Raw genomic sequence first — 16,581 nt, 5'->3', positions numbered from 1 at the left:
GCTATGCACCACTTCTTCCAAAATAATGACTTGAGTTTATGGAGGAGCCTCAGAAATTGTTCAAGAGTAAACTAAACCGAGTAAACTTTTAAGTAACTATTTAAAAACTAGATTATAATTTACCTCCGCAGAAAACAGACGTCCATTACTAGCTCAAGGCACATCTGTAATTCATTTGTGACACCCCACTGTGCCTCATCTCACTGGCTGGTATTTTCTGCTATAAACAGTGAAAATACAGATACAGCAAGAGTGTGGGTGAATCTCAGCAGCATGACAGTGAGTTTTTTCTTTTTCTGTTTAGGAGGGGGAGGTTTATTTGCTTATTTATTTTTAGAGGCGGTACTGGGCATTGAACCCAGGACCTCTTGCATGCTAAGCACACACTGTACCATTTGAGCTATACCCTCCCCTAGCATGATGGTGATTTAAAAAAGCAAGTCACATGGTGAGAATGTAAAATGGTACAACCACTCTGGAAAAGTCTGGCAACTTCTTTAAAAAAAACAAACATATACTTACCATATACCCAGCGATAGCACTCCTGGGCATTTATCCCAGAGAAATGGAGGCTTACGTCTATACAAACAGCTGCACATAAATGCACAGAGGTGAGGAGCAAGGTGCCTCTAGCCAGTGGCTACAGGAGGTGGCTGCCAAGTGTCCCTACAGGTGGATCAGCCCAAGGAGATCTAAAATGGGCATAAGAGCGTCTGATAAACTAACAAATAACTTTTTTAGGTAGCTAAAAGAAAGGAAGAATAGTTAAAAGCAGAAAATGGACAGAAACAAAAAAAAAAGGTTCTGGCTTCACAGGTGAATTCTACAAAACATTTAAAGAAGAGTTAACACCTATTCTCAAACTATTCCAAATATTGCAAAGGAAGGAACACTTCTAAACTCATTCTGCGAGGCCAGCATCACCTTGATACCAAAACCAGAAAAAAAATCACACAAAAAAGAAAATTACAGGCCAGTATTACAGATGAACATAGATGCCAAAGTCTTCAACAAAATACAGCAAACCAAACTCAAAAAATATAGTAAAAGGATCATATACCATGATCAAGTGGACTTATCACAAGGATGCAAGGACTGTTCAACATCACAGATCAGTCAGCGTGATGCAGCACATTAACAAACTGAAGAATAAAGACCCTATGATTAGCTCGATAGATGCAAAAAAAGCTTTTGAAGACACAAATAAAGTAACTTACAAAACAGAAACAGACTCACAGACATAGAAAACAAACTTATGGTTACCAGTGGGGAGAGGAGTGGGAAGGGATAAATCGGGAGTTTGAGATTTGCAGATGCTAATTAACATATATAAAATAGATAAACAACAAGTTTCTACTGTATAACACAGGGAACCATATTCAATATCTTGTAGTAACCTATGGTGAAGAAGAATATGAGAACAAATGTATGTATGTTCCTATGTGACTGAAGTATTTTGCTGTACACTAGAAATTGACACAACATTGTAAACTGACTGTACTTCAATAAAAATATATTTTTTAAAAAAGTTTAAAAAAAGATTTGCAGATACTAACTACTACATATAAAAATAGATAAACAACAAGTTTCTACTGTATAGCACAGGGAACTATATTCAGTACCTTATAATAACCTATAATAAAAAAGAATATGAAAAGGAATATATGTATGTATATGTATGACTGAAATATTATGCTGTACACTAGAAATTGACACATCATCAACTGACTATACTTCAATTTAAAAAAAAATAAGAGAGAGAGAAAAGAAAAAAAGCTTTTGACAAAATCCAACGTCCACTTATGATTAAAACGCTCTGCAAAATGGGTATAGAGGAAACATACCTCAACATAATAAAGGCCATATATCATAAGCCCACAGCTAACATCACACTCAATGGTGAAAGACTGAAAGCACTTCCTCTAAGATCAGGCACAAGACTGATGTCCACTTGGGATGCCCACTCTCACTACTCTTATTGAACATAGTATTGAAATTCTAGCAACAGCAAATAGACAAGAAAAATAAATAAAAGGAATCGAAATTGGAAAGGAAGAAGTGAAACTGTCATATGCATATGACATGAAACTATGCATAGAAAATCCTAAAGACACCACCAAAAAAACTATTAGAATTCATCAGTGAACTCAGTAAAGTTGCAGGATACAAAATTAATACACAGAAATCTGTTTTGTTTCTTTACAATAGCAATGAACTATCTGAAAGAGAAATTAAGAAAGTAATCCCATTTGCCATTGCATCAAAAAGAATAAAATACCTAGGAATAAATGTAACCAAGGATGTAAAAAACTTGTACTCAAAAAACTATAAGACACTGATGAAAGAAATTGAAGACAACACAAACAAATGGAAAGATACACTGTGTTCATGGATTAGAAGAATTAATATTGTTAAAATGACTGAACTACCCAAGGCACTCTACAGATTCAGCTCAATCCCTATCAAAACACCAAAGGCATTTTTCACAGAACTAGAACAAATAATTCTAACACTTGTATGCAAACACGAAAGACCTCAAATAGCCAAAACAATCTTGAAAAAGAAGAACAGAGCTGGAGGAATCATGCTCCCAGACTTCAGACTATGCTACAAAGCTACAGTAATCAAAACAGTATGTTACTGGCACAAAAACAGACACATTGGTCAATGGAATAGAATAAACAGCTCAGAAATAAACTCATGCACTTATAGTCAGTTACCTTATGACAAAGGAGGCAAGAATATACAATGAGGAAAAGACAATCTCTTCAATAAGTGGTACTGGGAAAACTAGACAGCTACATGTAAAAGAATGAAATTAGAGCATTTTCTCACATCGCATACAAAAATAAACTCAAAATGAATTAAAGATCTAAATGTAAGACCAGAAACCATAAAATTCCTAGGAAATATGGGCAGAATACTCTTTGACATAAATCATAGCAACATTTTTTAGATCTGTCTCCTAAGGCAATGGAAACAAAAGCAAAAATAAACAAATGGGACCTAATTAAAGTTAAACACTTTTGCACAGCAAAGGAAACCATCAACAAAAGAGAAAGACAACCTACTGAAGGAGACAACATTTGCAAATAGTATGACTGATAAGGGGTTAATATCCAAAATATATAAATAGCTTGCACAACTCATTATCAAAAAACCAAACAACCTAATTTAAAAATTGGCAGGAAAGTACTGAACCACCAAGCTGTACACTCAAAACTAATATAATATTGTAAATCAGTGACAATTTAGTTTAAAAAAGAGAAAAAGAAAAAAAAAACAGAAGACCTGAATAGACTTTTTTTTCCAAAAAACACATAAGGATGGCCAACAGGCACCTGAAAAGATGCTCAACATCATTAATCATCAGGGAAATGTAAATCAAAAGCACAGTGAGATATCATCTCACACGTGTCAGAATGGCTATTAACAAAGAGCTAAGCAATAACAAGTGTTGGCGAGGATGTGGAGAAAAGGGAACACTTGTACGCTGCTGGTGGGAATGTAAATTGGTGGAGCCACTCTGGAAACAGTATAGCAATTCCTCATAAAACTAAAATTAGAACTACCGTCTCCCTCTCCCTCAGCATCTAGGTTTCACTGAAATGGTTTAATTTTTATTAGAACCTGTTTGTGAAGTGGGGGAGATTCATGGCTCCACAACGTCTCCTCTCTCACTCCATTGCAGAGTCTGGCTCTGGTATATTTGCTGTTTGTTTCTACTCTTCCTGGATTTTCCTCTCGGGCACTGATGCTCTGCTCTCTGAGATCCCATCACCCCAGCACCCCTCCCATGCAGGTAGGTGGAGGCTCTCCTGGGGAAGGACCCTGCGTGTGTCTTTCCCTGCAGGAGACCTTTCTTGCTATCTTGCCATCCTCCAGTTTCCACTCTGATGTTTCCTTTTGTAGGTAATTTGGGTTTTCTTCCTAGAAGCTTGTAAGATATCTTTGTCTTGTAGCTGAACAGTCGCCTTTCCCATCAGGCCGCCCCGGGGTCCAGAAAGCACCTCAGGTAACAGACTCCAGTCTGGCTTCAGCCGAGAAGAGTTCTCGTCTGGTGTTGACTGAAGCACCAGTCTTTCCTCTTCTCCTTCTAGAACGCCTGTGTTTAGCCAGGTACATACCTCCTCAAGCTGTTTATCTTTTCCCTCACGGCTTCCCCTGTATTTTTCCTCCGTGCTTTGGGGGCTTTCCTGCTCTTGGGTCTCCGAGGCACCAGCTCAGTTTCTGGCACCACCGTTCCCCGCTGTGGTTCAGATACTGGAAGTTAACCGCTTGCATGTTATATATCGTATTAGACCATGTCAGGGGCTGTTTGGGGATGGGGTTTCAGTGTGCAGGGGCGCAGGCCGCGCTGTTTCTTTTCACCGTGGTTTTTTCCTCATCAACAGCTCCATGTCACCAGCCTCGGCAGACTGGCCTTCCTCAGCTTCTCCAGACATTAAACAGCGACCCCTCAGCCCTCCTGAAACTCTCCACGTGGTCCTCCTAGTGCCGCCACTCTTGGTCTTCCTTCCATCTCGCTGGTTGCTGGCTCCCCCCTATCTTACAAAAAGACGCTGTGTGGGCCCGGCCAGACCTGCCTGAGCCAGGTCCCTGCCAAGCCTTGGGGACAGTCCCTGTCACACGGTGGCAACGCAATTCCCTATGAACGACGCCTAACCATCATTACGTAAGCCGAGGGCAAGCCAGCGAGATGGCCCTGGCGACATAAAGAGAAAGTACACCAGGAACCCGGATGCAGATCTAAGTGTCGTTTCTTGCAAATGGCACTTTTAAACAACCACGTCAGGTAATTCATCATGCGGGAGTTTCACTGTAAGGCGGTTGGGATGTGTCTGCGGCATTCACTCTGGTGGCGAACGCGAGAGTCGCCCACGGGGCGGTGGAGCCTTGAGGAGCTGTGCTGCCCGAGCACCCCAGCACCTGCAGCTCGCGAAGCAGTCAGCCGAGCCTGGGAGACTGGAACTTCCTGATGATTCACACGTCGGAGCGCTCCCTTCTGCCAAATCCCTCGGCCTCTGCTGCGGCGCCCTCGCGCTCCGCCCTCCAAGGCAGAGGTCAGCAAAGGTTTTTTGTAAAGGGCCAGATAGTGACGTCTTTTGTCTTTGCAGGTCACGAGGTCTCGGTTGCAACTACCCAACTCTGCCGTTGTAGCAGAACGTGGAAGCGGCCGCGGACAGCACCACAGGAGTGGTGGCTCTGCTCCAACCCGCTGCGCGGCTGGATTTGATGACCCCATAATCCCCAGGACGGCTGATGCCTCCCAGGCCACCTCCGCCTGGACCCCTCCACCAAGCCCCGCGCTTCTGTCTCTCCGTACTTTATTTTTTTGTCAGGGTGAAGGAGGGAGGTAATTTGGGTTATTTTTTTAATGGACGTACTGGGGATTGAACCCCAGGACTTCGTGCATGCTAAGCACGCGCTTTACCACTGAGCTCTACCTCCTCCCCCATTCTGTACTTTAGAACCTAAAAACTAAATTTTTCATTCTCACTTGAAGCTGAACTTCTGAGTGGAGTTGTTGAGTTAGGCACAGCCTTGTGAGGTCGAGAAGGCAGCATGTCTTCTCATTTGCCTGCAGACAAATGAGGCAGTGGAGACAGCTGCTAAGAGAGGGTGCAGTGCAGGCAGCAGGAGCTAAGTGTCACCACCCCGGGTTCCTGGCCTCACGTCGCAGCTACCAAGTCTCTTCTTCAGCTCAGTGGCCCCTCACCATCCCTCTCAGTCCCTACACCATCAGCTCATCGAATAATTTTATAATATCCCATGGTATAAATCCATTTCTGCCTTAAAAACATAAGAGTTGTTTCTGTTTTCTGCACTGAGCCCTGACTGACACACCCACCAAAACAGCCTGGCCCTGTCATCCTCACCTCAGAAAATGACATCTCCGTCCACATCCATGAATCAGGCTCCAGGCAGAAGATAAAAACCACACTGGCAATGTGAAAAGGAAAAAAAAAAAAAATATATATATATATATATATATATATATATATATATATATATATATATATGGAATTGTTAACGAGTAAAAGGAATTGTTAACTTAGTAGGTAAGAGAGACTCCAAGGGTTACAGAAGCATCCAGTGCCGGCAGTTGGTACTACCTGTGGGGCTGAAGGGATGGGGAATCTGGAAGAGCCCTGCTCCCTGCTGCACAGTGAGGCTTACAGCTCCTTGGAGGGGCAAGGCTTCCACAAAAAATGTGCAGCTGCTGATGAGGAAAGAGGCTGCAAGTCAGAGCTGGTGCATAAGAGCAGCTGCCACATGAGAACATGAATTGGTAACAGGCACACAGTGACCAAGCCAAAAAACAAGAGGTGATTCCTACCTGCCCTCCTCTCTGATGTCCAACATGTCACCAGAGCAGCTCAGTTCTACCTCTGAAACATATCTCCAGCCACTTCCTTCTCTGTCTTCACCGTCACTGTTTTAGTCCAAGTCACAACAGCTCCAACTTGGACCTAGAAAAAATACAACCTGTTCCTAAATTGGTAAACTCAAAACTATAAACCAGCCAGTCATTGCCCCAATTAATCTATACAATCAGTGCAATCCCAGTCAATTTCAAATGATTCAGAAATTCACCTAGAAAAAAAATGCATACAATTAACCAAGAAATTTTGGGGAAGGAAGGCACAAGAAAAGGTACTTACTCTATCGGAAATCAATATAGTTTAAACATACTAGACCTTATAAAGATGGAATTCTTTTGACAAGCAAAAGATTACCAATAACAAAATAGAAAGGAAAATAAAAAATCCAGAAAACATATGATCCCCAAAAAGTTAACATATGTAACATAAAAATATCTTACAAATCAATAAGAAAATACCACAAAGCCAATAGAAAAATTGGCCAAAACACACAAACAGGCAGTTCACCGTAATACATGTGGCCAATAAATACATGAAACAATCTATTCCTCTAAAACCACTGAAATGAAATCTCAGCAGAACAATAATCTGTTTTCATCTCAGAATGGCCAAGGTTTAGAGATTCTGTGGTGGGAGCCACAGTCCAAATCCGAATCTCAGCCCCACCACTTTCTAAACATGTAGCCCTTCGTGCCTCAGTTTCTTTGCCTGTAAAACTGGAATAAATAATAGCACTTGACTCAGAGCTTTGGTGTGAAGATTAAACAAAATAATTTTGGTAAATCAGTATTCAGAATAATGCCTGCCATATAACACAGGCTTTATAAATCCTACTTGGCTACCATTATATAAAAGGTTGAACTTAACTTTCACTGGCTAGGGTTTCAGAAATAGAAACATTCATAATCCATTGGAGAAAGTGTAAATTCATTTACTTATTCACAAAATGTTTGCCACCTCATGGGACATGACAGTGAACAAAGGAGACAGTTCCTTCCCTCACTGGCCAGCATTCTAAGAGAATGCACTTTCGAGGCAGGCAATTAAGCAAAATATGCCGAAATACGAAATGTTTGCACCGACCTGAAGAATCTGGCCCCTGAGTAGATCTTTTGTTAGCACCCGCTCTTCTATAGAGCAGTATGATTGTCAGTAATAATCATGGAATAAGCAGCAATAATGATTACTTTATTGACTTATTCTTTACTTCTAACTAGCCGTTAAATTTGTGGCTTCTAAATAATAATTTTCAATCTTAAAAATATTCAAATTCAGTCAAATAATTCACACATGAAATAAAGTTTGCACCAACAAAACCTTTCAACAAAACAATTACTTTGCAGTTTGCCCTACTTCACTATTTTAGATGTTAGACGCAAAGACTCTCAGTGGTCAGGTAGAAAAAAAAGAGTTAAGAGAACTCAAGTTCTGTTTCTTCCTGTTACAATTGCTCTGGTATCATTTTTCATCTCAAATCTACTACTTAAAGGGAGAAATATGTGTTGTAACAGGGAGAGGAGACCTTAACTGCCCAGGCCTGAGCTCTGAAGACCACTCGTGATACCCAAGCATGACACGGTTACCCTCCCAAGGAAAGCTTGTCTGCCAACCATCAAGCTGAAGTCCTCTAAATTAACTTCTATACACAATATGTTCACTGAAGGGGAAAGGATAATACAAGTTGCTAATTGGAAACATACGCATATGCTACTAAAACTCAGTAGTGACCACAGTATTGTTTAAAACAATAAAGATTTGAAGGGAGGAATATTTTATGTCTAACGTTCTTTAGAGCTGCTGGGCTCATGAGGATGCTAAAAAGCAGGTCAACTTTGGAACACTTTGAGTATTGTTTTAAGACTCTCTACCAAAGCACCCTTGCAGGCTTCTCCCTTTCAACCCTAGGAGGCCCCTTGGAGGCTCCAGACCACAGGGGCTCCCAGCAACCCTGGTCTTGGTTCTCACTCCATAGGAGCACTGGCTGAGAGCTCTGGTCACAGGCTAGGAATTCCCACCAGATCACTGGGCAGTCCTCCTGGCCCTTCTTTTCCAGGGGGAGGTAGGCAAGTGGCCAAGTTGGCAGAATAGATCCATTCTTTTAGGTTACTTGACTGTTCTTTTTTCTAATGTTTGTAAGATAAATGCTAAGTGTCTTTATTTAAAATTTTTCTTCATTAATAATGAAGTCATTTATGGCTATATGTTTTCCTCTGAACACAGCTTTAGCTATGTCTTCTAAAGCTGGGTGTGAAGGGATCTGCCTTTGCAGTTTTATGTATAATTTGTAACTTCACATTTGAGTTTCTCTTTGATCCAGGGCATTTTCAAAGAGAATCTGTTAATTTCCAAGTAATTAACTTTTTAAAAAATATTTTACTGTTTGCTTAGAATTGTTTTGGATTGTGATCAGATAATGTGTCCTGTTATATATAGCTCTTTATTCAACCTGAATGGGCTTTTCTGTGGCCTGGTACATGGTTATTTTCTGCAACTATTCCATGGGCTTAAATAGAAGCAAAGTTCTCTCTCTACACATAATAATTAAACTGAGCTTGATTTCTTTATTCTCCCACTAGCTTCTGTCTGCAGATCTGTCCATTTCTGGAATGGGTCTAGTGAAGCCCGTGAAACGGTGAGGACGGAGTTCTGGTCCATGGCCTAGCCTGCAGGATGTCTGCCACTGCGGACTCCAAGGAGGGGAGGCAGGGCGGGGAGGGGGCGGGGAGGGGGCGGGTGGAGGGCAGGGCCAGGGTGGTGGTGCACTCTGGTTGCCAGGAGGCGGGACCTGGACACAATGGGGTCTAGGAGTTGGGCAGGGCAGGGGCGGGAATCCAGGCGCTCCACCCTGCCTTCCTAGCCGGGAGACACAGGAGCAGGTCAGTGCATCATCTTCGGGGTTTACCTCGGGCACCAGGTCCCCCACGCCGCCCCCTCGCCCCGGTAACCTCCCCAGAAGTCCCTCAAATATCCTGTTTCTCCAGAACTCCAGAGAATTCCTCTCCAGCAGGGTTGAGTCCGAATTTGGCGCGCGCACATACACGCCCACTGAATTCATTTTGGGGGTGGGGGTTGGGAGATGGCCTCAAATCTCTGTCCCTGCCCCGCGCCCCCCACTCCCCTACACCCCTACCCCCGAGCCGGGGAAGCTACCGTTTGTTTTCCTGGCGCCTGGGATACGCGTGGGCCCGCCCCGGAGTCGGGCGAAGAGGGAGGGGATGGGGAGTGCGTCCCCGCGAGTAGCGAGTCGGGGTGGAGGGGCCGGGGCCGCCACCTTGTGTCCGCAGGTGTTGCAGGCCGCCAGCACTCCCACCGTGCCATGGGCTCGGACGTCTGGGTCGGCCCGTGGCGGCCACACCTGCCCCGCGGCCCCATCGCAGCGCTCTACAGCGGCCCGGGACCCAAGTACAAGCTGCCACCCAACACCGGTACCAGCGGCAGGCCGGGGCAGGGGCGGGCGGGGCTGCCGGGAGTGGAGTGGCCGGCGCCGGGTCATGCTGCGGCGCCCCGCAGGCTACATCCTGCACGATCCGTCGCGGCCCCGCGCTCCCGCCTTCACCTTCGGCGCGCGCCTCCCCACGCAGCAGACTTCGTGCGGCCCAGGGCCCGGCTACCTGGTGCCCGCTCGCATGACGGTGCGCGGCCGCGACAGCGCCCCCGCCTACTCCATCTACGGCCGCCCGCGCCACGCAGCGCCCTTCCTCACTCCGGGACCCGGTCAGGACCCTGGAACTCCCACCTCCCCAACTCCAGGCCGCCTCCAGGGACGCCCACTCGGGAAACCCCCCCACCTGGGCCCCGAGTCCCCTTTGGGCACCCTAACACTCCAAATTCGGTCCCCCCATATCCGGATCTCAGAAGAATTCAAGCCCAACGGGATTTGACAGATCGTGGCTGGAATTCCCCCTAATCCCTGGACCCGAGCCCGGGCCCCCAACCCAGTTCTGGCCCACCCCTCGGTCCGCCCCACAGGCAGGTACTTTCCGGAGCGAGCGGGGAATGCGGCGTACCCCAGCGCACCTCGGCACACCATCGCTCCCCGAAACTGGGGCTTCCGCGCGGAGCCGCAGACCCCAGGTAAATCCAGAAAGGTCCACTCAGCACTGGCAGCGGTGGGGAGACCTACTGGTCCGCAGAGATCCACCCTCGCTGGCTCCTCCAGGCCCCGGGACCTACACTGTGCCCTCACTCCTGGGCCCCCGTGTCGTCGGTAAAATCTCGGCCCCGACTTACTCCATCTACGGGCGCAGCGCGGTGGGCAGCTTCTGCGAGGACCTCAGCAAGGTGGGAGAGGGACTTCCCGCACCGCGTGACGAGGTGTCAGTGGTCGGCGGGCCTGGAGGCCGGACACAGCACCACTCCCGCCCTCCCGCCCTCCCGCAGACCCCAGGACCCTGCGCCTACCACGCGGTGAACCCTGGGGTCTACAAGCCCCGGGCCCCCCAGTTCTCGATGCTGGCGCGGACATCGCTCCCCCAAGGCAACACCTTGAATCCCGGGCCCGCGGCCTACAACGTGGACCAGGTGGTCTGTAGTTCAGACTGAAGGGTCAGGGCAGGGGGGGAAGGGGAGCCGGGGCGGGGTCGCGGGTCTCAGCTAGGTTGGGGTCCGGGAGCCCGGGGCCGGCCGGCTGTGCCAGGCCAGCGACGTCTCCTGGATCCGCAGCACCGGAAGCCTCGCGGATGGAGCTTCGGGATCCGTCACTCAGACTACCTGGCCCCTATGCTGACGGACGTGAATGACTGATCGGCCGGGCGGGCGCGGCCCCACAAATGTTTTTCTTAAAAGATTCGGGAGCCAGCAGCGTGTCGCCTTCCCTCTGCTTGCGGCGCGGCGGGCGGGCAAGAGAGGCCGCAAGCGGGCCCTCGTGATTGGTCGGGATACCCGCCCCTCCGAGGCGGTGATTGGCCCAGAGCCCCGCCTGTCCGCGAGGCCCCGCCCCTCCGTGGATCTGGCCGGAGGCGCCATCCCGCCGCTCCCACGCTGTGGCCTCCGGCAAGACAGAGAGGAACCCGCTAGGATTCGAAAGAAGACGGGCTAGGGCCTCTGTGCAGGACAGGTACGGACCGGGGTCAGTTGTGAGACCGAGATGTGGGAGCCAGACATGGAGACATGCACACGGGCGACACAGACACAGGACTGAGGGGACTACACGAGAGAAAAACGGGAACCGGGTCGGGACAGGTGAGCCTGGCTGCAGTGACACGGACACAGGGCGGCGACAGGTTCCAAGTGTGTCGCAGCCCGGAGTAGTTGCGGACCCCTGTCCCCAGCTGCCCCAGTTGAATCTGCTGAACTCTCCCAGGGAGGGGCCGGAGCCCAAGCAACTGCCTACTGAAGTCAGGGGTTTCGTGAGTGCCGTCCTGGAAGGCACAGGGCGCGCAAATCCATGCGTGGCGACGGCTGGCCGCCCCTGACTCCGACCCAAAGGTCAGGCCCAGAGACTGCCTGCCCCCGGCGACGCCATAGCGCCCCACCACTGCCACTGCCACTCAGGATAACCTACTGCAGGGGGAACGCCCTCCCTCCTTGTGCTGCCTACACCACTGTACCCACGCCTAGGGGCCATGATCTTGCCAACCGCCTGCGAGGCATGGATCTGGTGGAGACTGCAGCGCTGACCCGTCCTGGGCAAGTCTGGGCAGCAGCTGGAGTGGCCTGGTGCCTATAGCTCGGGGACAAACGTGCCCTGAGGCAGAGTCTTGGCACCTGCCCTGCCTGCCTGTGGCTGCAAGGTTAAAAGATGCCTCCTCTCAAGACCAGAAACTCTGACCTCAAAGAGGTCAGCAGCCCAATTCAAGCCTGGCCCAAACAGGACCCCAGGACAGAACCTGAATCTCCCTTCCCATCAACCCCCAAGAACAGGAACAAGTCTTCCAGCTCTCCCTCCTAGATTCCGCAGGCAGGACTCCCAAAGGAAGAGCCGGTACTGCTACCCCTCCACCCCCAGACTTGTGCCTCAAGCGAGAGGTACTTGCCTCCTCCCCCACTGACACCCCCATCCCAAACCAGGACAATCTGTTTTCAGTTCCCTCTCCAGCTGAATACCCACTACACTGCTTAGTAAATATTTAACTCCAGTTGAAGTTCTAACCAGGGAAGGTGAGGAGAAATGTGGGGGTGAGGAGGTGACTATGCAGGTGTACTCAGCATCCCTGTCCAGCATGTACCAATGATCAGTGGACATGGTCTGGGGCACATGGGGAGCACCTTGGATATTTCTGGATTTAGTGTCACCTAGAGCCCAGAGCAGGTACAGGTGGGCCACTGATGGGTCATTGACCTGGGTTATTGATGGATACATTGGCCAGACTCTCTAGAAGATCATTAGTGAGGATATTGACCAGTTATTCATGGCGCCTAGGACTTTGATCAAGATCATCAATGGAAATTTGATTGAAGTCATTAATAGGGACTTTGTAAAATACTGACAGGCCTCTGATTAATCATTAATGAGCCACAGGACATTGATCAATATTCTGGACGAGTCATTAGTGAGGACTTATCAGAATCATTCCTAAGTCACTGGTCATGATTTTGAACATTTTGTCAAGGTTGCTGATGAGTTTTCAGTCGGGGTCAGTGATGAGGTTACTGATCAGAGGCCACTGAAGGTCACCAAGAGCCCTTATGCGGGGGGGGGGGGGGGGCTGGCCAGATGCAAGGGCTGCCGGGGCAAGTAGCTGCTGTATTGTGGGTCAGAGCAGGAAGCTGGTTCTTGCAGATGGAATCCTGTATGAAGCAAGAGATGTAACAGACACTGTCGACAGCCTGCCACTCATCACAGGTGACCTCACCCCAGACTCCACCTCCTGCATGTTAAAGACCCCAAGCTGCGAACACACACAATCACCGGTGATTTGACCCAAACCCAGGGTCAGTGTATCCTCATCACAGGATACCTGATCACCCACTCAAGAGGGTGACCTGACTGATGCACAACCTGTCATCCCATCACATAGGGAACTTTACCCCATGCTCTGGATCCCTGACCCCTCATGACAGACCGGAGATTCAGCATCCTCCACATCTCCTGGGAAGCTCCAGGATCTCCATCATCTCCAGACCCGTAGCCTCCCCCACAGCCCCCATCCTCAGTGAGAAGGCGACAGACAGCCTGTCTGCTCTGGTGGTAGACAGGAAGTTCAGGGAAACCGCAGTCGTCCCTATTCAGCCACAGGCGTGGGAGCAGGCAAGCACCAGTGCCTTCTGGAGCCAGTGTGGCCTCTCCGTAGGGGTCGCCGTGTGGTTCTGTCCTCTCTGATGGTGTGGATCTCATGTGGCCCCAAACTCCCCTTCATAACTTGGGCAGCCTGGTCCCCACGAACCTTTTAGTCCTCCCAGCAGCCCTGTCTCACCCTGCCTCTGCTGGGACTGGACTCCGTGCTGGCATTCCTCCTTCTTCAGCTTTATCTGAGCAAGGCTGATCTGGTCTGGGGAAACCCTCCCGCCCGGGCCAGGTACAAGGCTTTCCTGACCCCCACCGCTTAAGTCAAGCACACTGCCTGCTTCAGGTCTCTCCCGTCCCCTCCCAAGCCTTCTGTGATCCCCTCACTCCACGGGAACTGGCAACCAAGGATGCATCAAGGACTGGGGTCTGACGACACGCAAGATGCTGGGCGGGTCCACGCTGAGCCGTGTCTCCGCAGGTTGGCGCGGGGCGGTTGCTCTGACCGCCAAGGACAACCCCAGCGTAGGCCACTCCCTGGAGTGGAGAAGGCGCTGCTGTGCGGAGGCCCCCGGGCCTGCGGACCCAGTCACCCGTCACCAGGCTCGGTGAGGGGACTGGTAGAGGGGCACCCGCTCTGGCTCAGCCCTACGCCCAGAGACCTCCGTCCGTCCAGTAGCCCATGCCCCTCCCTTCCTGAGCCCAGCTTTTCACCCCCAGCCCCCCGCGCCCGCGAGCTGGCCGACACGCGGCAACGAACCCCGAGAGGCGCTCATTGGTGCGGGTGCCCGGCGCCACGGGGGCCGGGAGCAAGAAGGTGGAAACCCGGGGCGAGTGCAGACCGCGCCGGGCGAGGCGTGGCCGCCGAGGGTGGGCGGGGCTTCCTCGCACCGCCCTCCGGCACGTGACTTCTGACGAGGGGGGTTCCTGCACCTTTGGCGCATGCGCACGGCCCGGCGCCCGCTGGCTCCACGCTCGTCTGCGCGAGCGCGACGCCGTTAACGCATACGCCCAGTGACCGAGCAGGGCGGGCGCCAAGCTCTGCTTCCTGGGTCTCATCCACAGGCACGAGGCATCGACGCCGGCGTCCGGAGGACCTGGAAGGCCACCCCGCGCGGCGCGTTCCTGGAGGGCGCTCTGGAGGGGGCTCCTTGAGAAGAGGGGCCTTCTGGAGGAGACAGGCCCTGGAAACGTCCACAGGCTGCCTTCGCTTGCAGGCCCATTTCATGCACCGCTTACAGCGCATTTTGCAAAGGAGGAAGCTGATGTAGACACTAAGGGACGTGTCCAAGGTCATCCAGCCCAGAGCCCAAGCCCAGGAACCTTTGGACCGGGCAGAGGCCGGACATTTAGTAGTCTTCGAGAAGGCCCTTCCAGCAGCAGCGGAGCAGGTAAGGCGGAGTCCTAAGACCTCCTCCTAGCAAACCTCCAGAGGACCCTGAGAAAGGGTCGGAGGTCACCGAAGCAACAGCAGAGCGTGGGCCGCCAGCCCAGAGCTGCTGTCGGATACCCGGCTGTGGACAAGGTAGGCTCCAGACAAGTGGAAACCTTGTTTCCCTTCCAGGTGACCACCACCCAGAAAGGTTCAGGGTGGAAGGGGCGGCGGCGGAGCGGCATCAGGAGGTAACTGCAGACTGGGTGCGGGTGACGGGGGGTTTCGGCTGAGCCTAGGGAGGGAACCAAAGCTCCATGGTTGGAGCGGTCCTCAAGAGAAAGGCTGCAGAAGGGTCGGAGTCAGTCTTTGGGGATTGAAGCCAGAGACTCACCCACTTCCTGTCAAGAAATGGGAGTTTATTGCACACAGATTAATATGCTCAGGAATCCCAGCAAGCATGCACTTGGAATGCTTTCAGTCAGCTCACTCAGACACAGGCAGCGCTGGGCTAGGCTGGTTAGAGCTGCAGGGGCAGGCCAGCCAGCAGCAGGACCAGGGGGCAGGGGCCAGGTGGGATGAGATGGATGAGGGTCTCAGGCTGGAGGACAAGAGGAACAGGCAGGGACATTTGATAACACCTAGGCCAGAGTGCGAAGTTTCAGAGGTGAAGCACTTCTGAGCCCAGCTGAGCCCGTGTGGGGTTGGTCCTTCAGATGGTGGCGAGTCTCCCCAGAATGATGGAGGATGACCCAGGAGGCCGAGGCACCTCCTGGTTCCAAAACCTTTGCTCTTTTCCAGGAGCACCAGGTCCATGCTGCTGCTGGCTCGGGCACCCAAGGCTTGGCACGGGCTCTCTCAGCTCAAGCCTCCTGCCCTCCCCAGGACCCCAGGAGGCAAGGCCCCACATGTGAGGTGCCGGCTCCTGTCAAGGCAGGGCCCTGTGGAGGCTGGCAGGCAGGGCCGGCCCCAGGGTCCTGGGCTACGAACTAGGCTGCTGATCACAGCCTTGTTTGGGGCTGGGCTAGGTGGGGCCTGGCTGGCTGCAAGGGCAGAAAAGGAGCAGCGGCGGCAGCGACAGCGGACAGAGGCACTGCGTCAGGCTGCTGTGGGCCAGGGTGACTTCAGCCTGCTGGACCACTGGGGCCAGGCTCGCTGCAAAGCCGACTTCCGGGGCCAGTGGGTGCTAATGTACTTTGGCTTCACTCACTGCCCCGACATCTGCCCAGATGAGCTGGAGAAGCTGGTGCGGGTGGTGAGGCAGCTGGAGACAGAGCCTGGCCTGCCCCCCGTGCAGCCCCTCTTTATCACCGTGGACCCTGAGCGGGATGACGTGGCCGCCATGGCCCGCTACGTGCAGGACTTCCACCCAAGGCTGCTGGGCCTGACTGGCTCAGCTGAGCAGATTGCCGAGGTCAGCCGCAGCTACCGCGTGTACTACAGCGCTGGCCCCAAGGACGAGGACCAGGATTACATTGTGGACCACTCCATCGCCATCTATTTGCTCAGCCCTGACGGCCTCTTCACAGACTATTACAGCAGGGCCAGGTCAGCTGAGCAGATTGCAGACAGCGTGCGGCGCCACATGGCTGCCTTCCGCAGCGTCCTGCACTGAGCAGGGTCATTAAAGGGATGTGACCCAGTAGTGTGTGCGTGTG

General features: G+C 51.0%; 2 protein-coding genes and 1 long non-coding RNA gene across 5 annotated transcripts; 2 read left to right on the top strand and 1 right to left on the bottom strand.

The window, feature by feature from the left end:
- Window positions 1-5,568: 5,568 nt before the first annotated feature.
- Window positions 5,569-11,219, bottom strand: LOC116667569. Its single transcript, XR_004324436.1, has 3 exons — window positions 11,097-11,219; window positions 6,341-6,473; window positions 5,569-5,943 (listed from the first exon to the last, which is right to left on the bottom strand). It is a non-coding gene; the product is annotated as an uncharacterized LOC116667569 (long non-coding RNA).
- ODF3B (outer dense fiber of sperm tails 3B) lies at window positions 9,323-11,182 on the top strand. Its single transcript, XM_032492635.1, has 6 exons — window positions 9,323-9,811; window positions 9,897-10,100; window positions 10,356-10,460; window positions 10,546-10,667; window positions 10,767-10,907; window positions 11,049-11,182. Exons 1-6 carry the CDS (start codon window positions 9,463-9,465, stop codon window positions 11,127-11,129), a joined length of 1,002 nt encoding a protein of 333 aa, XP_032348526.1. The 5' UTR covers window positions 9,323-9,462; the 3' UTR covers window positions 11,130-11,182.
- Window positions 11,220-14,806: 3,587 nt separating the features above from the next.
- On the top strand, window positions 14,807-16,568 carry LOC102523770 (protein SCO2 homolog, mitochondrial). Of its 3 annotated transcripts, XM_014554153.2 has the most exons (3): window positions 14,866-14,942; window positions 15,116-15,174; window positions 15,725-16,568. In XM_014554153.2, the coding sequence occupies exon 3, from the start codon at window positions 15,738-15,740 to the stop codon at window positions 16,536-16,538; it is 801 nt and encodes a 266-aa protein (XP_014409639.2). In that variant the 5' UTR covers window positions 14,866-14,942; window positions 15,116-15,174; window positions 15,725-15,737; the 3' UTR covers window positions 16,539-16,568. The 3 variants fall into 3 exon arrangements, with proteins under 3 accessions (XP_014409650.2, XP_014409639.2, XP_006173102.2); XM_014554164.2 differs by lacking the exon at window positions 15,116-15,174 and having other exon boundaries at window positions 14,807-14,942; XM_006173040.3 differs by lacking the exons at window positions 14,866-14,942; window positions 15,116-15,174 and adding an exon at window positions 14,949-15,076.
- Window positions 16,569-16,581: the final 13 nt, after the last annotated feature.

The sequence above is a fragment of the Camelus ferus genome, chromosome 12 (genome assembly GCF_009834535.1).
Source record: "Camelus ferus isolate YT-003-E chromosome 12, BCGSAC_Cfer_1.0, whole genome shotgun sequence".
Classification (NCBI taxonomy): Eukaryota; Metazoa; Chordata; class Mammalia; order Artiodactyla; family Camelidae; genus Camelus; species Camelus ferus.
This window is presented reverse-complemented; position numbering and strand designations above follow the sequence as displayed.